Below are 25,193 nucleotides of genomic sequence, written 5' to 3'. Positions count from 1 at the left end.
GGTAGCTGAGTAGGTGAGGGCACAACGTGTGCAGGTAGCCAGGATCAGTGAGAGTGCGGGTTCACACAATCAGTGGACCCTGGATAGGGTGTCTGGGGGGATGACTAGCCCAGATCTAATCCTATATCAAATAACCTGGTTAACTCCGCAGAACTTAGCTGGGGTTGCCAGTTCATATGAGCACATTAAAGTCAATCAACCCCATTTAACCAGGATTAACATGGTTGTGAGAACCTGGCCTAAATTATGAGAGCCCTTCTGGCAGTGCAAGTTTCTGCACATGGGTTCTCCCGCTAAACTTTAAGCTACTTTTTGGGGGCCCCAATCCAACAACATCCACCTCTTCTATAGTTGAATGTGCTGAGATTCTCGCTCATACTTGTTTTCATACAGCTTGTGCAAGAAGCTTCACAAAGTTTTCATACTGCTGTGTGCACGAATCTTTGGATAGTAATTCTACATTGACTTTAGAAGAGGAACAGACCATGTTCTCTCTGAAACCCTTCTAAATCTACACACAGGGCAATAAACATGCATGCACCTATACAAATCCAGCACAAATCACAGACTGTCTACTGCCAGGGGACATTCATACTATCCAAGCCTTGTTATGGTGCAGGGAGAAAGCACCTCTTGCCTGAGAATCTTATCTCTACACAAAACATAGCACACTCACTCTTCAGGATGCCCAGTGCCCCGAAGGAAGAGGGTCAGTTTGAGAACCATTGTCTTTTGGAAAATTAAAGTGCTTAAATAGCATGCTTGCATGCTATGAACTCAATCAGGTAATACCCTAAAATTGTAATGTTTTGGTAATAGCTTCATTTTTACATGAGAATATACAGTAATTAAATGGTGCCATAATTCAAAATCCAGCAGTGTGTCAGTATGCTGCTGACTTGCTGATGTATTTCAAGTTTGGCTTATTCACAGTGGTAAATAAATGCCAAGAGAATGTTATCTACTGTCAATATTGACAACTCCCCATCTTCCCCAGTCCTGTCAGTGTTCCCTTGTATCCAAAACAAACAGGCCTATAAGATTTCAAGATTCACACTGCTGCCAGTCTGATTCCCTTGCTAGTACATGCAGCAAACACAAGAGAGTATCTTGTAGCATCTTAAAGGCTTAGCAGATTTACCAAACTGTTGGTCTCTAAAATCTTTAAGGTGCCACAAGACTGTATTGTTTTGCTGTAACAGACTGACATAAATAGCCCTCAGTAATTTGACCCATACAACTCGGAGAATGGAGCATTTAAACAAAGCCATTTTAGAATCTGTGGGGCAGAAGGGAGAGGAACTTTTTAAAACACAGATTAACTGCGTAACTGAAAGCTAATCAATCAATGTCAAAAGTGAGCTGATTATTCCAAAGAACATTTGAAAGATGAGATGATTATCCTAAACACATTAAGAGGCTGTTCTCACAGCAGCCACGAGTGGGCTAAGGCAGCCAAGCCTGCTCTTCAGGGCTCGTGGGAAGCAATGGGAGGCAAGCGGCTGCTGGTGCTGCCATGGGGGGGCAAACCTGTCTGTAGAGCCCACAGCTTAAACGTGGTTAAGGGAGCAAGTGCTCCCTTACTATTGTCTGGCAGCCCCAGGAGCCTGCAGCCAGGGCTGGCAGACTGTGGGACTCCCGGCCGGCGCTGGGGAATACCCACAATGCACCGCACACTTGCGTGGTGCATTATGGGAGTTCTGGGTGGGTGGAACAATGCATTCCAGCTCCTGACTCTCCACGCTGACAGTAGTGGAGCATCGTCTAGCTGCATGATCTGTGCACCCAGCGCCCTCCATGGATCGCCTGCGGAGAACGCAAGGTAACGAAACCTTCCTGCCCGCCTGCCTACCCAGCCGTTCTCACAGATCTGATCTTGTGAGAAAAGGCTTTAAAATTTAGATGATGATTCCAAGTTCAATCAACTAGTATAAAAGACGGATGGTGACTTAAGGCCACACCATGTGCCCATCTTTCCAGTGTTTTGCTCCGAGACGGAGAAACAAAAACTTCCTTCTGTACAGTGCCCTTGCTGAGAGAGACTGGGAGGTCCCTGAAAATGCATTTGTGGTACCCTGTCAATCAAAGTTCCTGTATCACAGCCAAAGAGAGTAGTAAAATGCCCATAAGCAGTGCATAAATGTGCTGAAAAGGTGAAAGATATTTGTCCTAAAATGATCTTGAACATTTCCAGTGTGGAGTAATAATTAAAATCCATAATAGTGACAGTGAGAACAAGAGCTGGAATTAAAGCATTATTTGTTTCCATGAAATATAGATTAAGAGTGTGTGAGATCTTGTAGTGCCCTGCAAATACGCATGTTTTCAACGCATACAGCCTCTGGAAGTGAAAGAGGAAGCACTTTGTCAAATCTGAGGCTGTGATACTAACCTCACTGATGTCTGAGTTAAAGACCACATTATAAATCTGCTTAAAGGATGTCTTCACATTTCTTGATAATGGAACACCCAAAATCATGGTTTTGTGTGTGTGTGTGTTTTTTAAAAATGCAGTAATTTTACACAGTTCCAGATGGTTTAAATATATATAATCATAATGGGCTGCTGCTCATGGACACATATAATAATAAAGTTCTTTCCTTGAGGGGGTGGGGTGGGGGGAGAGATCCCCTTTCAAACAAAAAACCCAGATTCACTGTAGACATATATAGTTTGGACCAGGGCTGCAATTTGGAACTGAGCGGCGCATGAAGAAATCCAGTACAAAGAGGTTACAGTTTGCTTAAAGCAGTGAGAAAAACATTTACTGGAAGTGAATTGTGATCATCTGTATGCAAGGAAGAACACACCTTTTTTGTATGAGCCATTTCCTGCTTTTACTGGAAACATTCCTCCACTGATCATAGGGGGATCTCAAGATGTTACTTTGCTTAGTTTGCTATAGTTATTGTCAGAAGAAAATATGAATGTGTGTGGGCAATCTCTGGAAAGTCTTTGGAGGCACCGCCCACTTGTTTAATCACGTTTCCTGTTTTTAACCCCTTAATTCTAAATTAGTTCTACCTGACAAAAATAGATTGAAGAAAATTGGGCTATAAATATCTCAGGGTTTCTCCCCTCCCCATCTCACTTCACATGTTAAACGGAGATAGAAACATGTTTTGAGAAAATATATTGATCTTGCAGAGTCAGGAATATTCCAGAAAGCAGAATTGTAAACAGAAGCTTCCTTGTTGCTAATTGTCCCCAGAGAACAGGAGTTGCTCTCTTGGGAAAACATCCATGTACAAACTGCATAAGGTGTGTAGGCAGCTGATCAGGTTCTTCCACCAGCTGCAGCCTTTGCTGAAGTTCAGACTGCACACCATGTTGGGCAGTGTACATGACTTGGTATTACTGGAATTGGAATTAGAGTTGGAATTGGTATTGGTACTTGGAATCGGTATTAGAGTCAGGAAGAGTTTAAGAATTCCTTTCTCTTGACAAACACAACACTTTCATAGAGCCTGCAACGAGCTTGCCTATCACAACTCACATCTCAGAGGGGTTGTAACTCAGTGGCAGAGCACATGCTCTGGATGCAAAGGGTCCCAAGTTCAATCCCTGGCACTGCCAAAAAGGCTGGGTGATACTTCCAACTGAAACCCTGGAAAATCACTGACAGTCAGCACTGTTCCCTCTAAGGCATGTGCATGTGCTCACATATTTTCTGAGGTCTGCTCAGTTAATTTTAGATCCCACTCAGGTTAACTCAGGAAGGTCCCACTCTGAATATATGTGTGCACACACTGCCTTGATACTGCCACCCAGAACAAATAATACAGACCGAGATGGATTAATGATTCGATTCAGTATAAGGCAGCTTCAAATCTTCACGTTAGTGTCTCTAGCCAGGGCAAATTTTCAAATGCTCTGGTCAGTTGCCATTTTGTGAACACAAAGTAAGTTACTGCAGCATCCAGTTCAAAAAAATAACTTCACTAGTAGAGAGAGCTTAGGCATAAACATAGATAAGTAATAGTACAAGTTTATTTTTAAAAATCCTTTTCTTTTCTTTTTTCCAAAAGACCCCAAAATTACTTTAGTATCTGGGCATTTATGTTCTTTTATTGATATTAACACAAACCATCCACTAACTACTATATATTATTTTCTTCAACCCCCCAACCCCTTCATTTTATAAAGCACCTTAAGAGGCGATTCTTTATGATTTTATAAAAATTATACTAAAATCTTCAATACACAAACTAGCTGAAAAGTGATATGTACTTATAAATCCATAAAGCTGTTACCATAATAATAGCCTGTCACAGACTTTGCAAGATGAAATGACAGCAATTTTACAAATGAAGAATGGGCTTAGAGATATGCAATGTTTATGAATTTACTTTGGTTGTCATTCAAACATTATGAATATTACCATAAGAGCTTCTCAGAAAAATAAGAAAATGAATCCATTGATCTGAAAAAAGTCTACATTATGGGAAAATGCCTGGAATGCTATGGAGATTTAAAAAGATATTCTATTTGAAATGCACATCTTTTCCATGCCTGATCATCAAAATGACAAAACCTTTGGTGGGAGAGAGGCTATAGCACAATGGCTAGAACACAAACATGAGGAAAACCAAGACAGGCAACTAAGCAGGAGTACCTGGGTGACTATTTCCCCTTATATAGCATTATCATTCCTCTTTCTTTTGAGAATTCCACAGTAGCATAATTTTCATCCAGTTTCTCATGTTTTCGTTTGGTTATCAAAAGCAGTGAGACAAATTACTGGTGCTTATTAAAAAAATCACTTAAGGCAGTGATCTTCCTCATTCAGTGAATCAAGTTGCAACAGAATCATCAAGGCCATAGATATACTACTAAATAATAGCTATTCATTACGTGAAGTTAAACATACCATCCAGAAAATATTTGGTTGCAATTTTAATTAAAAAAAAAAAAGAAGAAGAAAGGCTGACATGATGTGCAAGGATAATGGAGCCAGAAGACATCAGCACTGTTGATGCTGCATATATAGAAGCAACAGTTCAAGTCAATGACTGTGTGTGTGTGCCAGCGTGGTGTAGTGTTTAGAGTGCTGGACAAGGACCGGGGAGACCCAAGTTCAAATCCCTATTCAGCTAAGATACTTGCTGGGTGACTCTGGGCCAGTCACTTCTCTCTCAGCTTAATCTACTTCACAGGGTTGTTGTGAAGATAAGCTTAAGTATGTAGTACACTGCTCTGGGCACCTTGGAGGAAGAGCGGGATATAAATGCTAATCATCATCATGATGATGCACTGAAACAATGACATTGCTATCCCGACTGGCAGTAAGCAAGCTGCACCTCTGGGGTTTATCCCATTGTAGCAAAGAGGAGAAACCGTGGGGATGCAGCTTCCGCAATTACCAGTTGAGACAGCAGCACCATTACCTCTGTGCATACAGCAGCAGCAGTGCCAATGTCTTCTAGTTCTGTTACCCCTGTGCATCACGTTAGCCAAAATTTCTAATCCTCATCTATGTGGAGATATATTTGAAAATGTGAAAGAAGCTCCTGAGACCCAAAACCCTGTAGGACTTTGAAGACCATATGGAGCTCCCTAGAAGATAGGGCACCCGCATGACATTCAAAGGGCATTCCCCAAAAGTGAAGTGAATGGTGAATACCACTACCCTATTTGTATGGTGCTCAGTGAGCATACTGGGACCTGCATGTGGTGGTGGAGCTAATGTTTGCAAAATGTTTTGAGAAACAGGGTTTCTGTGACATCTGCCCGAGTAGTTGTTCCTTTCCATAGCTCTCCAGTTATATTGTTGATTAACAAATATAATGCGCAAGATGTTTCGGCTTCTACCTTCTTCAGTTGCTCTGATGTTATATGAAAGGTTCAGTAGCTGCAGTAACAGTTATAGAATGTCATATAGACTGATGGAGTGTTCAGCAGTCTAGGATTATATAGACTGAATTTATTATCCTATTTAATATTATTAATTATATTATTATTCTATAATATATACATAATATAGCTTACTACCTATAAATCTTATCTTCCTGTGTCTACTCAAATCTTTTCTACAACTTTCTTTCAGAACCAATTCCACACTCTACACATTCAGATATGCTGAATGGTAGCTTAAACTATAGACCACCTTAAGTGGAGCAGTGGGGAAATGCTTGACTAACAAGCAGAAGGTTGCCGGTTCGAATCCCCGCTGGTACAACTATATCGGGCAGCAGCGATATAGGAAGATGCTGAAAGGCATCATCTCATACTGCGTGAGAGATGGTAATGGTAAACCCCTCCTGCATTCTACCAAAGACAACCACAGCGCTCTGTGGGTGCCAGGAGTTAAAATCGAATTGACGGCACACTTTACCTTTACTAGTTTAAACTATAAAACATTAAAATGGCTTTGGATTGGGGTATTTGGATGACTACCTTCCTCCTTATGAACCAGCCCACCTATTATTTAGAAACCCTTCACATGTGAGAAGGATTTTTACTGGGGATGGGGCTTTTTCTGTTGTGGCCTGTTTGTGGAATGCTCTCTTCAGGGATATTAGCCAGGCCACTTTTGTTGACGTATTTTAAGCATCAATTCAAAACCATTCTTTTCACCAAGGCTTTCAGCAGATTGTAACTTTTGTCTTTTTACTCTGGAGCTCCTGCAGCAACAGCAGCTAAAACATCTGGGTTGGGGTGAGAACTGTTGTCATCTCATCCCTCCAGCCCTTGTTGCTACTTGGCATTGTTGTGGAGAAGAAAAGATGGCAGCCAGGGGTCACTCATACATTTGTGACACAAAGGAGAAGCCCCGCCCCTTGCAATTGTCACCTGGTGCAAGGTTCTTCCAGGTGGCCATTTTCGTTGGGAGTATTTTCACTAGGCCTACTGCCAGCAGCTACATCCAGAAACCCAATTATGATGATTTAAAAAAATTAAAAAAAATGGAAACCAGCGTGTCCAGACTATAGTAGATTTGTTTTTTAACACTTGCAAATTCTTCCCCCCACCCATTTTAAACTTGCAAATTCATTTTTGAGCTAGATTTCCTCAAACGCACAAATATACACATGGGTAATGTACATGTGTGTGACTGTGTGTGGTAAAGTGTTCAAATATGACACTTTCTGAAAATGAAATCATCTCTCTATTTGGATGAGAATTTTAATAAGTTCAAGAGAAGTAAGCAAAGAATTAAAGCCAGAATGTAATAGATTGCAGTTCTGTAGAACTGACTGTGGTGAAAAGGGGATCCTCCGTACAATATGTCCAAAATTGGCTTCTAGGTCGCTTCATTCTTACTCTGTCGAGATGGAGACTAAAGTTTTTCCCTTAGATGTACCTTTAAGTACTCTCAGCATTTCACAATATTTCATTTTCTATTTTCAAAGAACCACCACGGAAGTCTTCTATATTGGAAAGTGACCAAGTGTAAAGCGATCCATTTTTTAGTATGAGTTGTGGTACTCAGCTCAGAATTCAACATTTGGAACTTATCTAAGCTTATGAATGAAGTAAAGAACTGGAAAGCTGAAGATTTTTCACAGTTCAAAGTTAGGGGTTTAATAATTTTGAATCACTCCAAGCTACGGAACAAGTCCAGAGCTCTAATCTCATCCAAACGTTAATAAAATTGTGAAGTGTTTCATTAAATTGAAATTGCTAAGCATAGTATAGAGAAATTTTAAAATAATGAAATGTTTGCTGTTACACTGGCCCTGCTATACTGGTTAAGGGACCATTCAATCTTCTGATTTACAGCTTGGCTCCAGACTGAGGTTTACATTCAGCTCATCAGCCAAGTTTGTTTTATTTAACCTAAAACTTCACCCGAAAATTATGAATCGGAAAACATTATGTTGAAAGGTACTAAAGGCACGTTAGGGGAAAAAAATTCTAGTTCCTTTCCTGTTGCCCACCAATAAACTATTTTAATAGTTTAACTTGCTGCTGAACCCCAATCTGTAAGATGAACAGAGTCTGAGAATGCTTTAATGTAGTGTTGTTGTGTTATATTGCATCACACTTGTGCTTACATTCAAAGATTCATTCAAAATAGTTTATTTTAAATGTTTGGGCCATTTCCAAGCTTAGCAGAAACTTCAGGGTTCCACATCCAGAACGATCAATAACTCCAGTGCATTTGATGGAGTATTGCTGAGGATGGATACAAACTCTATATCATTAAGAAATCAAGGAGTGTCTAAAGCATTATTCGCCCATGGCTGTGGAAAATAGGCAATAAATAGTTATTTCATTTTGTAATCCTGTAACTATCACATTAAAATTTGTGGCAGGTCAAAGTGAAATGCAACAGGAGAAAGATGATAGTTAAGATTGCTGGTAAAATGATAGAGGTATTGTTGCTTGTAATCCTGTCATTCATTTTTTAAACGGTCATCTCTTGCTAAATAGATTTTGCACATTTTTGAAGCCCTGTAATCTGCTTCCCCTTCAACCAGAGACATTAGGGGGACAATACATGTGTGTACATCATGTGCCACAGCAAGTTTAATCATAACAATTTCAACTCTTTGAAGAAGAAATCTTCATTTGTCTCCAGCTTGTCTGGTGAACTTAGCTGAGGAGTTAAGATTGCTGGCTTCTTGCCATACTCTGTTGTGATTTGGTAAACAGTTACACTGTGTGTGTGTGTGTGTGTGCGCGTGCGTACACACAATATTATTTGCTTGTCTTTATAACTATTTCATGAGGTTGGTCAATATAATTCCATTTGAAAGCTGATGAAGAGAAAATGTTTTTTGCTAAGGTCACACTAGAAAGGTCCATGATTCAAAATCTGAACTAAGGTTTCTCAGGCGTAAGTTCAACAGTAAAGTGAAATCATATTGGCATTTACATAGCAGTTCATTCATCCATTAGAGTAAAAATTAGGGATGCACCAAAATGCGATTCGGCTATCCAAATCGCGGGCACCTCCCTTTAAAATCGAGGGCTTAAACAGCCCCTTTAAAGTAGAGGAGAGCAGGTCTGTACCTGCTCCTCCTCCACCAAATGCCATCCTGATGCTCCACCTAGCTATGCCCGCGTGCTGATAGGGCGTTTCCCTGATGCCCCTGCATGGCTCCAGGACGCACATGGCCACCGCACATGTGCAGTTGCTGGTCATACAAATGGCCACCGCACATACACAGAGGCCATGTGCGTGCCGGTGCAGTGCAGGGGCAACTTGGAGATGTCCCACCAGCATGAAGGCATAGCTGGGGGAAATGCCGGGACGGTGGCAATAGTGGCAAGCGGAAGAGGAGCAGGTATGGACCTGCTCTCCTTCGCTTTAAAGGGGCTGTGTAAGTCCTCAATTTTAAAAAGGGAAGTGCCTGGGATTTGGACAGCCGAATCACATTTCAGCACATCCCTAGAAAAAAATATCTTTAAACTAATTGTACATCCTTGGGCCCATGTTACTACATGTTATTAAGACAAATGGTAATACACCACACTTTAAATATTAAATAGATGTCTTTCTACATCCTATCTGGAGATGACAAGGACTGAATCTGGGAACCTGAACCTTCTACATACAAAGCATATGCTCTAACTGTCATCCAGCTTGCATACTTTGGAGGACTGTCACATCGACAGAATTCCATTGTCCTGCCCAGAAACCCATTCTGGACATTGGAAAGGGGCTACACTAATGGGCCACTAGTGTGCTCACACATCTTGTGAAACCACATGCATGCACATTAAGGTGCTATGTAATGCACTTGCTCACTTTTCATTGGAGCTGAGGCGAGCTAGCCCTATGCCAGTAGCATGCCACAGTTGGTTATGTTGCACATATATCATAATGGCCATTGCACGACTGCTTCGTGCAACCCTTAAGCACCGAGTCTGGCCCTCAGTAGCCACAGTAGGAAGAACAGTGGAGGTCCAGTTAGCTGCAAACTGGATCAGTGGGAGACTTGTGCAAAGCACCTTATTCTCAGTACCTTTTGTGTCAAGCCCAACCAAGGACTGCCTTTATTTCAGATGTGGAATCTCTGACCCTTTGTCTCTATAAAGTACATCCTCCCCCTTCACCCCTCTGCAAAACAGAGACTTTGTCTGGTGTTCTCTTTGCTACTCTCTACCCCATTTATTCTCTCTTTCATTTCTTGTACTGGTATTTAACCTTCTGTTCCAGACTTTTGGGTCCTTTAGCAATGCTTCAGCATTGCTCTTCCACAATCAGCTGAAAGAGGAATTCAAACAATGCTTCCATAAAGCACTATCGCTCACTAAATTTCTCACCATACAACTGTAATTACTGTATGTATTTTTTAAAATGGCAGAGAGAAGGAAATGACTTCAATAATTTCTTTCAGGCCAGTTCAGGAAAATGTGTGATGGATAGAACAGGAACAATTAATTAACGGGTTAGCAGCCAGGAGCAGCTGCAATAGTGCTTTACTAGTCTACACTGGGGATGTGCAAGCTGGCTCACTTCAAGCCGGACCGGTTCGGGTTGTCTGAGTTCGAACTGGACCACTCTCCAGTTCAAAGAACATGCTCACAGGCCAGCTCGGGAGGCATATTTGTAAAGGGGAATCCAGCAAGGATTCCCCTTTACAAGGGCATTCCTAGTAAATGCGGGGTGGGGGTGAGAGACAGGCTTCTTTTTACCTTTAAAAGGCTGGCGCTGGGGGCAGTGGAGACATTGGAGGTGGCCCCAAGCCCCCTGCCAGCCTCCCAAATGACAGCCCAGGCTGGTTGTGGCCCAGTTTGTGCCTCTGTGTACACCTGGAGGCCATTAGAGTTACCTCCACTCATGCATCGAGGCCATTTACATCACAATGCAAATGGCCTCCGCACATTCGTGCTACGGTTAATTTTAAATGTCAGAAAACACCACAAATAGCTACAAATCAGTTCTTTTAGAAACACAACAACATGGAAATAACATAGAAAACACTGGAATGGTTTGGCAGAATTTACATCTGGATTCTCCATAACAACAGAGTAAATAAATTAACATGGAATGTTAATTCCAGAGAACATGGCTAAAGTGGAGGTAACCTTGGAGTCTCCAACTACATGTAAATTAAAAGAACAATTTTCTATGAAAGGAGGAAGGGAATGGTGGGGTGGGGTGCTGGGGACTGAAGTGACTATGCTCCCCTGATATGAAATGCTCACTGCCCTTTAAAAAAAAACAAAAAAACATCCCTGTACTGGTACCCAGGAGAGAATGCATCTGAATGCTCTTTTTTATGTTAACCACTGATGTCCTCACCCCATATCAATCTGTGCAAGGCAGGCAATAGATCATCCATGGATCCAAAGAGATCACTATGGATGGATGCATGGTGCCAGATCAGTGCTTGGCACAGCAGTAAAAGCTTCTGGGTTTTTTGCCAGGCAGATATGGTGCAGCCGCATTTAGGAATGTCACTGTGTCCTTGCTGCCTCCTTCTAAATGAGAGAGGATCAACACTGAACAGAGTCTCCAAGCTCTCAGGGACATAGAATGGCAGGTGCTTCCAACAAGGTAGCTGGATTTTGCAAGGCACACTTCAGCCCCTCTGCAGCACACAGCTTGGGAATCACTGCATTAGGGTCAGCGGGTAGCCAAAAATGACCCAGAACTACTACACTTCTCTTTTCTTTTATTGATTATGGGAATACACTGGCTTCCCTCCAAGGAGCTCAGGGTGGTATATGTGGGGTTTTAGCATAACAACCCTGTGAGGCAGTGAGACAACGAGGCTGAGCAGAGACTTGAATCCAGGTTTCTCTGGTCCATGTCCACCATTCCATCCATAGTACAACACTGATTCTCCAACACAGTAACAATTTCTAAGCTTTATTTAGTTTAACTTCTTGTCCAAAAGGCAGACCAGACTCCTACCAGTTCCCTGCAGAAAAATACATGCAGCACCTTTATTGCATCAAGGACCCTAAGTAAATAATCACACAATACTAAGCAGACAACTAAGGTCTATTGGGGCTAATCCATATATCATAAGAACAGCCCTGCTGGATCAGGCCCAAGGCCTATCAAGTCCAGCATCCTTTTTCACACAATGGCCCACTAGATGCCTCTGAGAAGCCTACGGGCAAGAGGTAAGGGCATTATACAATAGTTGCTCCCCTGCAACTGGTATTTTAGAGGCACCTTGCCTCTGAGACTGGGGGTGGCCTATAGCCACCAGACTAATAGCCATTGATAGACCTGTCCTCCATGGATTTGTCTAAGTCCTTTTTAAAGCCATCCAAGCTAGTGGCCAGCACCATATCCTGTGGCAGAGAATTCCACAGATTAATTATACGTTGTATGAAAAAATACTTCCTTTTGTCAGTCCTAAAGTTCTCAGCCTTCAGTTTCAGAGGATGGCCCCTGGAGAAGGAGAAAAATTTCTCTCTGTCCACTCTCTCTACTCCATGCACAATCCTAATGGCACAGCGGGGAAATAACTTGATTATCAAGCCAGAGGTTGCCAGTTCAAATCCCTGATGGTATGTTTCCCAGACTACAGGAAACATCTATATTGGGCAGCAGTTATATAAGAAGATGCTGAAAGGCATAATCTCATACTGCACAGTAAAAGGCAATGGTAAACTCCTCCTGTATTCTACCAAAGACAACCACAGGGTTCTGTGGTCGCCAGCGAGTCGAAACTTACTTTGCTTTACCATGTCTCGACGTAATGTCCCTTTTCCAAACTAAAAAGGCCTAGTTGCAGTAGCCTTCCCTCATAAGGAAGGTGCTCCAGGCCCCTGATCCATCTCGGTTGCCCTTTTCTACTCCTTTTCCAGTTCTACAATGTCCTTCAGCAATGACCAGAACTGCACACAGTACCCAAATGTGGACACATCATAGATCTGTATAAGAGCATTATAATACTAGCATTTTTATTTTCAGTCCCCTTCTAGATTATTTGTATAAGGGCATTATATGGAGTCCCCCAGGGCTCCATTCTGTCACCAATGCTTTTTAATATCTACATGAAACTGCTGGGTGAGGTCATCAGGAGATTTGGTGCTGGGTGTTATCAGTATGCTGATGACACCCAAATCTACTTCTCCTTTTCATCTTCAGGAAATGGCACTCACTCTCTAAATGCCTACCTACAGGCAGCAATGGGCTGGATGAGGGAGAACAAATTGAAGCTGAATCCAAGCAAGATGGAGGTGCTCATTGTGGGGGCACAGAATCTGAGGGATGAGTTAGATCTCCCTGTGCTGAATGGGGTTACACTCCTCCAAAAGGAACAGGTGTGCAGCTTGGGAGTATTCCTGGACCCAAGCCTCACCCTGGTATCTCAGGTGGAGGCCATGGCCAGGAGTGCTTTCTATCAGCTTCGGCTGATTCGACAGCTGCACCCATTCCTTGGAGAGGATGACCTCAAAACAGTGGTGCATCAGCTGGTAACCTCCCGGCTCGACTACTGCAATGCACTCTATGTGGGGCTGCCTTTGTACGTAGTCTGGAAACTTCAGTTAGTTCAGAATGCGGCAGCCAGGTTGGTCTCTGGGACAACCCGGAGAGACCATACGATGCAAGTTTTGAAACAGCTACACTGGCTGCCAATATATTTCCGGGCAAAATCCAAAGTGCTGGTTATTACCTTTAAAGACCTGAACGGCTTAGGTCCGAGTTGTCTAAGAGAGCGCCTTCTTTTACATGATCCCCACCGCACCTTAAGATCATCTGAGGAGGCCCATCTCCAGTTGTCACCGGTTTGTCTGTTGGCAACGCAGAGGCGGGCCTTCTCTGTAGCTGCTCCTGGGCTGTGGAATGCACTCCCGGCAGAAATTCGTAATTTGAGATCATTGCTGTCTTTCAGGAGAGCCCTTAAAACCTACCTATTTGGCCTGGCCTTCCAGGGTTTTAAATGATTATCTGTTTTAAATTGTTGCCCTGATTTTCAGGGCTTTTAGCTGTTTTATTGGTTTTATTGTGTTTTAATAGTTTGATTTTAATTGTTAATTTGTTTTAATTGTTTTTATCATGCTGTGAACTGCCCTGAGCCGTTCTGGAAGGGCGGTATATAAATCTAATAAAACAAACAAACAAACAAATAATAAATTATAATGCTATCATAGTATATACTGCGGTATATTACTACCATAGATTTGCATACCATTATAATACTAGCATTTTTATTTTCAATCCTCTCCCTGATGATTCCTAGCATTAAACTGGCCTTTTCCCTAGCATTTTAAATTGGCCGCACACTGAATCAACAATTTCAACGAGCTGTCCACAATGACCTCAAGAGCTCTCTCCTGGTCAGTCACTGACAGCTCAGACCCCGCCAGTGTATATGTGAAATTGGGTTTTTTGGCCCCAATATGCATCACTTTCACTTGCTTACACTGAACCGCATTTGCCATTTTGCTGTCCACTCACCAGTTCGGAAAGATCATTTTGGAGCTCCTCACAATCTATTCTGGATTTCACTATCCTAAATAATTTAGTGATATCTGCAAATTTGGCCACTTCACCGCTTACCCTCACTTCTAAATCATTTATGAATAAGCTGAAGAGCACTAGTCCCAATACAGACCCTCGAGGGACCCCACTTCTTATTTCCCTCCATTAAGAAAACGGTCCACTTATTCCTGCCCTCTGTTTCCTGTCCAGTCAGTTACCAATCCACACATGAACCTGTCCTCTTATCCCATGCTATGTTTACTCAAGAGCCTTTGGTGGAGAACTTTGTCAAAAGATTTTTGGAAGACCAAGTAAACTAAGTTAGCTGGGTCACCTTTATCCACATGCCCCTTGACACTCTCAAATAACTCAAGAAGGTTAGTGAGGGAAGACTTGCCCCTGCAGAAGCCATGCTGGTTCTCCTTCAGCAAGGCCTGTTCTTATAGATGTTTAACAGTTTTGTCCTTAAGTATGCTTTCCATCAATGTATCAGGCACAGAACTTAAGCTAACCAGCCTGTAATTTCCCAGATCCATTTCTGAAAATTGGTATTACATTAGCTACTTTCCAGTCCTCAATACAGAGCCTGATTGTAGTGACATGTTTTTGGAATGAAACATAGTAGTTACATATTTTTGCTAGGAGATTGGCAATTTCACAGCTGAGTTCCTTCAGAACTCTTGGGTGGATGCCATCTTGCCTTGGCGATTTGTTAATTTTCAGTTTTTCAAGACAATTTAGAACATCTTCTCTTGTAACCTCAAATTGGCCCAGTTCTTCAGCCTCCAAGCCTGAGAAGCTCAGTTCCGGAGTGGGTATATGGTCAATATCCTCCGCCGTGAAGACAGAGGCAAAGAACTCATTCAGCTTCTCTGCAATCTCCTTGTCCTCCTCAATAATCCCTTTCATGCCCACAACATCTACAGGTGAAACTCGGAAAATTAGAATATCGTGCAAAAGTCCATTAATTTCAGTAATGCGAATTAAAAGGTGAAACTGATATATGAGACAGACGCATCACATGCAAAGCGAGAGAAGTCAAGCCTTAATTTGTTATAATTGTGATGATCATGGCGTACAGCTCATGAAAACCCCAAATCCACAATCCCAGAAAATTAGAATATTACATGGAACCAAGAAGACAAGGATTGTAGAATAGAACAATATCGGACCTCTGAAAAGTATAAGCATGCATATGTATTCAGTACTTGGTTTGGGCCCCTTTTGCAGCAATTACTGCCTCAGTGCGGCGTGGCATGGATGCTGTCAGCCTGTGGCACTGCTGAGGTGTTATGGAAGACCAGGATGCTTCAATAGCGGCCTTCAGCTCTTCTGCATTGTTTGGTCTCATGTCTCTCATCCTTCTCTTGGCAATGCCCCATAGATTCTCTATGGGTTCAGGTCAGGCGAGTTTGCTGGCCAATCAAGCACAGTACACTGTATACTTACTTACTGTAAGGGTCCAACCACCTCCCTGGCAGATTTTCTACTTCTGATATATTCAAAGAAGTTTTTGTTGTTCCCCTTGACACTTCTAGCTATATGCTCCCAAAACCTTCTTTCTGCATCCCTTATTGTCTCCTTGCATTTCTTTTGCCAGAGTTTATATTCCTTTCTGTTTTCTTCATTTGGGCAGCACTTCTATTTTCTGAAGGAAGTCTCCTTCCTTTTTATAGCTTCCCTGACTCTACTTGTTATTTTACTTATTAATTTATTAATTTTTACATTTCTACCCCGCTCTCCCTCCAAGGATCCCAGAGCAGTGCACATGGTTGTTTTCCCTCACAACAACCCTATGAAGTAGGTTAGGCTGAGAGATACATGACTGGCCCAGAGTCATCCAGTGAGTTTTATGGTTGAATGGGGATTTGAACTTTGATGTCCCTAAGTGTTGGTCCTAGTCCAACACTCTAACCACTACACCACACTGGCCATGCTAGTGTTGTCCTGAACTTGGTGGCGCCTTTCCCCTTCTTGGAATACATCCCAACTGAGCTTCTATTACTGTGGTTTTGAATAAGTTCCATGCTTTCTTATTTGACCCTCCCAACTTTCCCTTTCAGATTCCTTTTTACCAATCCCCTCATTTTTGAGAAGTTTCCTCTTCTGAAGTCCAACACATCTGTGTTGAACTTTCTTGGTGGTGCTTCACTCGCATATAAGCTGAATTAGATCACACTATGGTCACTGTTCCCCAATGTTTCTACAACTCTGACATCTCGCACCAGGTCCTGGGCACCACTCAGGATTAAATCCAAGGTTGACTTGTCTCTAGTTAGTTTCGTGACCAACTGTTCTAAGGCACAATCATTTAGCATGTCTAGAAATCTGGCCTCTCTGTCAATACCTGAACGTAAGTTTTCCCAGTCTATGTGAGGGTAATTGAAGTCATCCAGTATTATAGTGCAGTCTCTCTGACACCTCTCTGATTTGTTTCTCCAACTCCCAGTCACTCTCAGTGTTTTGGTCTGGAGGGCGATAGCACATCCCCAGTAGCACATTTCCTTTCAGTCCTTGTACTGTCACCCATAACGATTCTGTGGAGGACTTTGGTGCTCCCAGGTTTTCTAGCTTGTTGGAATCTATCCCTTCTTTAATATATAGTGCTACTCCAACCCCAATCCTCCCCTTTCCATCTTTTCTGTAGAGTTTGTACACAGGAATAACAGTGTCCCACTGGTTCCCACCAATCCATCAGGTTTCCATTATGCCCATGATATCTATGTTTTTATTAGCAACTATGCACATCAGCTTGTCCATCTTGGCTTGGAGGCTTCTTGCATTGGTATATAAACACATATATGCAGAGTCTCTTGCCTGGTGTTGGTGTGTGCTATTTCCTTTACCATCACTTGACCTTTGTGACCAGCAGTCATATGACCAGTCATCATCCTTGATTATTGCTAGGACTCCAGCAATAAGTGTTAACTTGTATATGTGACTGACCTGCCACAATTAGAACACTTATATCATATAGGCCAATTCACACATTTCCTACAAACCATCAAGCACCAAGTAATCAGTTGATGCATATGAATGTATTAATCAGACCATACATGGCACACTTCTTTACCAGGCCAATCACAGCCATTTGAGTTCAGTACAGCCCAAATTTTTGCAAAACTGGACCTATGTAACAGTGACCATATTTGATATGAATGGGTGTGGAAAACTGGTATAGAATGGAGACGCAAAGTATAGTTAGCGTTGTCTAAAGAGTCTTTTGTATAAACACTTAAAGCAGGCTTCACTAATTTTTACCTGTAACAACAACCCACCATGCCATGATATATAGTCCCCTGACTTTCAAGAGCAGTCTTTGGGGGGATGTAAGGGATCAAGACAAAAAGCAGAAGCCTGTAAAATCCAGAAATCCCTGAACAGTCCTTTGGGCCCTCACCCCTAATTTTTATCTCTTGTACATATAAAATCTTCATTGGAATCTACCTAGATTCAGAATACAGCAGAATGGAAACAACATAATGTGATGTTAATCATTCTACACTCCAGTCAACGTTTGGCAAGTCTTAAAAAATAATAATGCTGGACAACATATGTTGAGCAAGGAAATGAATATTTACCGGGCTCTCTAGAAAACTCATTTTCACGATACTATATAAAGTAGTACAAAGTTGGATCATCTTTGAGGGAGTGAAGAAGAGAGAAAATCTGGACTAAGATTCATAATGTAGCAATCTGCAGCATGCACTTATGCATTGTAACATTCTGCTCCACAGCTTATGGCAAAAGCAAGGCCAGCTTAATGGGAACATATGATACTAGCATACCATAATGTTCCTGCTTTGTGTTTTCCTGCTCCCTGCTGCCACAGAGTGACAGCAAGAAGAAGTGCTGGCAGATCTCTACATTTGATTAGGCAAAAATGGTATATGGTGCAATAAATAGCACATTTTGAAGATCCTATAAATTGTCAAATTTTACACAAAAGCCAGCTCTGCCTGGCTAGGCACAGATAATGCTCTTATTAATCATATACTTTGATAAATAACAGTTTTTAAAAGCTGCATATTGAAAAAAGATACCCAGTATGTATTTTATACATAAATGCATTTATACCAATCTTCTAGGGATGGGGTTGAACAACTGCTACAGTGCAATTCCCACACATTTTCTTACACAATGGCATTCTGGTCTCATACACAAGTGAACCGATTTTAACAAATCCCATATTACATAAAGTGGCAGGACTATCTTTCATAACCATTCAAAAGTGTATGAGAAATGAAGGCAGATAACAAAAACAACTATTGAGAAAGATTAGTACTGATAGAAGATGCTATAATTATTTGGGACATTTGAAAAATTATACAATAGAACTACTATTGGAAGAAGCTTTAAATAATACTTGTTAAATGGGAGGAGAGGGAAACACAGAAAGAAAATAAGAGTTTAATGGTATAGAATACTGTTTAAAAATGTAAGTCATATCTGCTTCTACTAGAACATTTTCAGAGGTTGTAAAGATACCTACCTGTTGGAGCAAGACAGTCTTTCCAATCAAAATAACCTGCATAAATGCCAGGTTCCAAGGAGCCTACTATGGGGTCAGCCTTTAGTTCAATATACATTTCAAACAGCCGTTGATCAAGCTCCTTTAACGAGTCCATGCTAACCTAAAACAAAAATGAATATTTATTATTTACAACATTAAAAGAAATGAATTATGTGTTCTTTCCTCTAAGCCGTCAGGCATTAAACACCTTTAGAATATAAAACAATATATGCTTGGGAAATAAAATTTATATACAGTCTATTAGGCTATATTTATTCATTACATTTATATCCTGCCTTTTCCCCAAGGAGCTTAGGGATGAGTACATGATTATACCATTTTATCCTCACTACAACCCTGTGAAGGAGAGGTTAGGATGAGAGGTGAAGATCACCTGAGCATCAGGGCTCAGCAGGGATCTGAATATGGGTTTTCCTCTATATCTGATAGGCTATAGAAAGATGGTAGAATCTCACGAGTTAGAGTGATGATATGATCTATCAATCAGTTTAACAGATAGTGGCTGATATGCATAGAAGGAAGCACCAATGCAATGATAGGAGCAAACTAATAGTCATCCAAGACTAACTGCACCACTGAATCAGGGATGGGGCAATTTTTAACTTCCTTTCTTCCCCAGGAAGCCCTTTGTGCCACCCTAAAATTTGTTCCTGAGGGCTGTGTAAGTCTTGAGGACATATTTTTAAGTGGCAGAGAGGACTTCCTGTGGAAGAGAGGCTGTCAAAAATTGCCCCATCCCTGGTGCACTGGTGCAGTTAGTCTGGGAGTGCTCTTAGTTTGCTCCTCTTGCTGCACAGGCGCTTCCTTGCTCTGCATGGCAGTCAGTGCGGCCAGGAAATCAAACTGAACCAAAAATTGGAATGAACTTTCCCCCGACCTCCAATGGAACAGACCCGCAAAAAAAAAGAAAGACTAAAAATAACCCCACCAAACAGGAAGTCATTTTTACCCAGTGCAGGCAAAGTGGTGGTAAAAGATATAGAAAGTAAGTTAAACACAAAGTGATATGACCACAGCTGCTTATACAATATAATGTCAAGTCCCAACTCCTAAATGATAAACATTTCCTTTATAAGCCAACAGTTAAAAATAAAAGTAAAGATAAAATGCAAATTATATCAAACCCCCATTCTTAGTGTGGAATGAGGGGGAAATGCCTTTTCTGAAAGCTGCTTTGTAATTACTTTGTTCTCATGGAATGGGAAAGTGTCTTTGCGAAAAGAGTGAGACAGAACTCAGGTTTGCACTGGTCAAGAAATGGTTAATAGAGTTTGCAAGTGTGGAATGGAAAATTCCTTGCTGAGTTACTTATCTGCCAAGGACAGACAGGGTGGGGGAAGAGGGTACGGGTGTTGCAAACTTCATTAGCATAGGCATCGAATGATCGGCTTATTCCAAACTGCCCTGCTTCTTAGAATGTGAAAGAATCTTCTCTTAATTTGCTTATCTGTCTGCTGAAGAACCGAAACTTAGGGCAAAGTCCAGCCTCAAGGCAAACACATGTGTAAATGTAATGAATTAATTGGTCCCTCGGGCTGAATGGGGGACGCCCAGCTGTGTAACAATGCCAAGGTATAAAACCCCAAGGCACTGGGTATTTGGCGCGTCTTTCCTGGTAGGCCACGAGGCACAGGAAAGAGCCACCAGCGCTGGTTTTGGTTCAATAAATGGTGACTATTGCTTCCTTCAATCATCCTTGTCTGTCTGGTTTGTGGTAACTGGGGTCTCCCAGGTAACATAAACTGGTGCCGTGACTCGGATGGTCTGCTGGTGATTTACCTGCCCATCGGTGGCTACTTGGGGGTCCCTTTCTCACGTCGTGGGAGAGCAACCCTTCGGCGCCACTTCTCCCATTGTAAGAAGGAAGGTTTTGACCCCCGCGGTGTGAGACCCAGACTCCCAAGTCCACCGAAGACGGGCGCGGAACGAGGCACACCAACGCAAGGGGTCCGGACAGGTGAAGTATTGGGAGTCCCGGGACGGGTAGGAGACCAAGGGAATAGCCCACCCTAGGTTAAGAGCCGCTGTGGGCAGAGGGCACTGCCTAAAAGCAGGACAGGCTCTGTGAGGAGGAACAAGGGAGGAGTTGGTGTGAATGTGTGCAGTTTGAAAGTTTGGTGAGTGCAGAGGGGGACCCCAAAGGGGGAAACCCACCCCGAGTGTGGCCCTGCACTGGCAGAGGCGGGACTCCTGAGTACGTTTTCTGTCCCGGCGACGGGAGGAGAGCGGAAACTGGAGGTGCGAAGTGTGAATTTGTCTGTCTAAAATCCTTTTGTGCCTCACTGCGTGGATCCCTTACCCGCAGTCCGTTCCCCCCCCCCACTTGTCTGTTTGTTCAGAGTGTAAGAGAGCACGCCTCTGGGAAAACAATGGGAGGGGAAGGGTCGATGCTGAAGAGCTTCAAGCCAGGCTTGGGGGGGCTCTGAGGGACTTCAGGCTACAAGAGTCCCGAGAGCCAGAGGCCCAAGCCTGCCAGGACCGTGTGAAGCACTTGGGGTTCCGTATCCCCAAGGCCAGTGGGAATTAGGAACACGGTAGGAAGGAGGCAGTTGGCTCTCTCCCCCAACTCAGAAATCAGTAAGGCAGGAGATTATGGGATCATCATGATCCTGGCCAACTGAAGATGTTAGTAACCCAGAAGGTGTGGAATATAGTACAGGGGACCCAGGCTAAACCCCTACATAGGTACCAGGTTGGTCCCTGAGACCAAATGCCCTCCCCCATGGCTCAGGAGCTGTTGCAAGCAACAGGCAACCCTCTGAGTAGCCATGAGGGCAGAGGCCCAGGCAAGCAGGCTGGGACCATTTGCCCAGCAGAGATGGAGGTAAATCTCAAGAGGAGAAGTGCAAGTTGCAGGAGATTGGCACAGATTCACTTGGAAAGGTGCAGAGAGGTAGAGACGTTTCCGGAGGTTTATTTGGTGCATGTGATGTAAAGGCTGGTTAATTGTTGAAAGGCAGATGGAAAGAGGCTGGTTTAAGGAAAGGAAAAGGAAAAGTGTGAAGTACTGAAGGTTTGGCATGTTGTTTGGAGTTGCTTGTTGTGAAGCCAGGAAGGTAGTGTTTGGGTGGTTGTAGGACAAGGAGGGACAGACAGAAGGTGGAGAAGCAGGGTTGTAGGAGAGCAGAGAAGGAAAGCAGCAGATAGGGGAGAGGAGATAGAAAGGAAGTGGAAGGCGTGGTGGGACGGGAAACCGGAGGCCACCAAAGTCCTGATAGCGCAGGACGAAGCCGGGAGCCTTCCAGTAGGCTTGGGCAGAGAATGCCCAAGGAAAGGCTCATGGCCAGAGACAAAAGGTTAACTTTTGGCGGCCACCACTTCAGAAGGCATGGGTAAGTTGAGCAGGAGAAGGAACAGGTCAGGATAGAGAGGAGGGTCACAGGGAAGGGAAGGAGTGCCCCACGAGAAACCGGAAACTCCTGCCTGGGAGGTCGGTGGTCACAACAAGTCTGGCAGAAGGATGCCACAGGGACAGGTGTTGGAAGACCACCATCACAGGGGCCCCCGAGAGGCAGGAGCCAGGAGACTTTGTCAGCCTGGCCTCCCCAAGGAGGGCGAGGACAAACCGGTTACCATCAGCACAGGGGGCCAGAAGATGAGACACAGTAAGGAGATCTTCTGCCTGCCCAAGGTTGTTTGGTGTACCCAGCAAGTGGCTGTTATGCACTGCAGGGGCTACCAAAGGGGGGATGGCAGGAAGGCACAAGGCAACAGGAGGGCTGACCAGGCAGCCCAAAGAGTGGCTGAGGGTCTGCAAGCAGATCCAGTCCGACAGGGGATCCTGTTGTCCACACTCACAGATCTCTGGGACTCACAGCACCCAGAACACCCAGAGGATGAAACCAGGATGGCTGAGTCACCAGCCAGGGACCAGGGCTGGTCCTTTCAGCCAGACAGCAGGCAGGCAATGCCCAGAGGGTTGGGACACACTTTGGTAGAACACTACCATCAGTCCACCCACAGGGGAAGAAATGGCCCCGCAAGGCTACTGCAGGAATCCCTACATGTCTGCAACATGTCTACTTAGGGGAAAAAAGCTTGTGCACGTTACGTGACATGTGCCAGGATAGGAGCCCGTTATGCTCCTTGGGGCTCAGGTAGTAGAGGCAGGCCTAATTGAGTATATCCAAATTGACTTACTGATTTCCCAGGGCAGGAACAGTTCACCAAGTCCCTGCATCTGCTCACACCAACCCGGGGTGTTGACAAAAGGGAAGTTTTCAACGGAATGAAAAGAATGTTGATTTATAGACCAGTTTGCTAGTGACTGTGTTTTCTTGGGGTTTCTTTGTTCCGCTTGACTGGTTAACTTGCTCATGGGTTAAGCCCTAAACAGACTTAAATGTTATATCACAGTTTATTTTGTTTAAATGCAGTTTGAAATATGTAGCTGTTTATTTTGTTGTGTTTTTAAAATGATATTTAAAATGTGAACTTCCCTGTTTTCCATCAAAAATGTTTGTTTAAATGTTAACTGTGACTGATGCTAATTTCAGGGGAGCTGTGGGTGTGTATATGTGTGTATGTTTCTATGGGTGTCCAGAGATGCTTCTGTGAAGATTCTGTTCCTGAGAACTTTATTTCTGTTCAGTTCTGTTTCTATTAGGCTTTGTGTGAAATTCCACGTTTTGATAAAATGCAGAGGGTATTCTGCCTTTCTGCCTATTTGTTTTGCTGATGGGTGTTTTTTTTGTCATATATGTCAGAGTGTTTTGGTAATTTGCTATATAGAGGCTAGGTTGTATATATATGCTGAAGAAAGGGCGAGTTCTGTCCACTCCATTCTCCCAAATGTCTGATTGTGTGTGTCCTTGTCATTCAGATGCAATTGTTTTTGCCAAATGTGATTTTATACTGTAGTATTGGCTTATGGTGATTTCCTTATTACAAACTTGTAATACTTTCTTGAGCTAAAGGGAGCTTGGAGAAAAGTTCTGTATTAATGTATACTTTTAATTTTCTTTACATTTTCTGTATGGCCTATGGCTGTAATGAAATTGCTTGACTAAAAAGAGGGGGCTCTTAGATTCCTCTAACTCTGTTTCAGTTGTTTTTGTATAGACTGTACATGGAAAAGTGTTTCCAACATGCAAATGCTAAATTATGACTGGAGTGTAGTCTCCTCACTCCCAATATTGAGTGAAAAGGAAGATCTCTGAACAGCAACTTGTCATTGTGGGTAAGAAGGAAAAGAGATTTTAAGTCAGATAGTCAAATGCAGTTATTGTTTTATATTTTTGTAATATGTATGAAATGTTTCTGCTAATTGATTTTGCTGTAAACTATTATCAATGGGTCTGAGGCTTCAAAATTTATAAATTCGTCCCACCGCCAGCCCTGCTTTGCCTTCACAGCAACTGGATCTTGAAATTCCAGATCCCAGACATGAGATTTGGTGAAAGGAATTTTGTTTTGCCACTCCTGCAAGTGGAAGGGAGTTCCACAAGACTGGTTTGCATGTTATCTGGAAAACCTCCCAGTTTAATAGGAATCAAGTTTGTGTGTTGTCGTACAATCCGTACCCTGTTTTCACAGCTCCTGACTAGAGATTGGATAATGACTGTGTTTATCACAGGCTTCACTCCTCGGTGAAACTATGGACATTTTTCTTGATGCTATCTTTTAACTAGGAAGCCTGTTTGTTTCATGAGACACTGGACCTCACGTAAGGGGTTTTGATCCTGTTTCAATAGGTATAGTATTTTTCTTGGGGGGCAAGGACTGTTTCTTTTATAGGTTTTTCTGAGGATATTGTTGCCCTACCAAGCTTGCTAGTGATGAGGCTGAAGATGGAGAGCTGGAACACTACCTACACGTGGCTTAGATGGGGGCAGTTAAAATCCCAAAGGCCAGATGTCACTGACGAATCATGAAGTCAGATACACTGGATGGAGATTGATTGCCCTGACAGAAGTCTGTAAGTATGTAGGCAGCCAACGTAGTGGTTAGAGTGGTGGACTAGGACCAGGGAGACCTGAGTCTGAATCCTCATTCGACCACACTGCTGGGTGACACTGGGCCAGCTATTTAAACGGCCTGGCCTGCTTCGAAGGGTTGTTGTGAAAGAGCAGACTTATGCAGTACACCGCTCTGGACTTTTTGGAGAAACAGCTGGATATTCGAGCACTGGAGCTTATGTTGTGGCCTCTCGAGAGACAAGACTGTTTGACCTGTCGGATTTTAATGCCTTTACAGTCAACAAACCCACAAGGGGGTATGGATGTGAACATTATTATTTTCTCTTTTTGATTTTCATTGTTTTTGCCTCCTGCTCAGGATTGCTCATCAGGTGAAGTAAATGAGGACATTATCTTCTGT

General features: G+C 42.9%; 1 protein-coding gene across 7 annotated transcripts in view; it reads right to left on the bottom strand.

Annotated features, from left to right (window-relative positions):
• The window catches only part of EXOC2 (exocyst complex component 2), a 298,803-nt gene that overhangs the window by 28,792 nt on the left and 244,818 nt on the right, over positions 1–25,193 (bottom strand). For all 7 annotated transcript variants that reach the window (XM_053243824.1, XM_053243825.1, XM_053243828.1 and 4 more), the window contains one exon: positions 18,834–18,975. In XM_053243824.1, coding sequence (XP_053099799.1) covers positions 18,834–18,975 — 142 coding nt within the window. The remainder of the gene's footprint in view (positions 1–18,833; positions 18,976–25,193) is intronic.

This window comes from Hemicordylus capensis, chromosome 4 (assembly GCF_027244095.1).
Source record: "Hemicordylus capensis ecotype Gifberg chromosome 4, rHemCap1.1.pri, whole genome shotgun sequence".
Classification (NCBI taxonomy): Eukaryota; Metazoa; Chordata; class Lepidosauria; order Squamata; family Cordylidae; genus Hemicordylus; species Hemicordylus capensis.
Note: the sequence above shows the minus strand (reverse complement) of the source record. Positions and strands in the feature narration are given on the sequence as shown.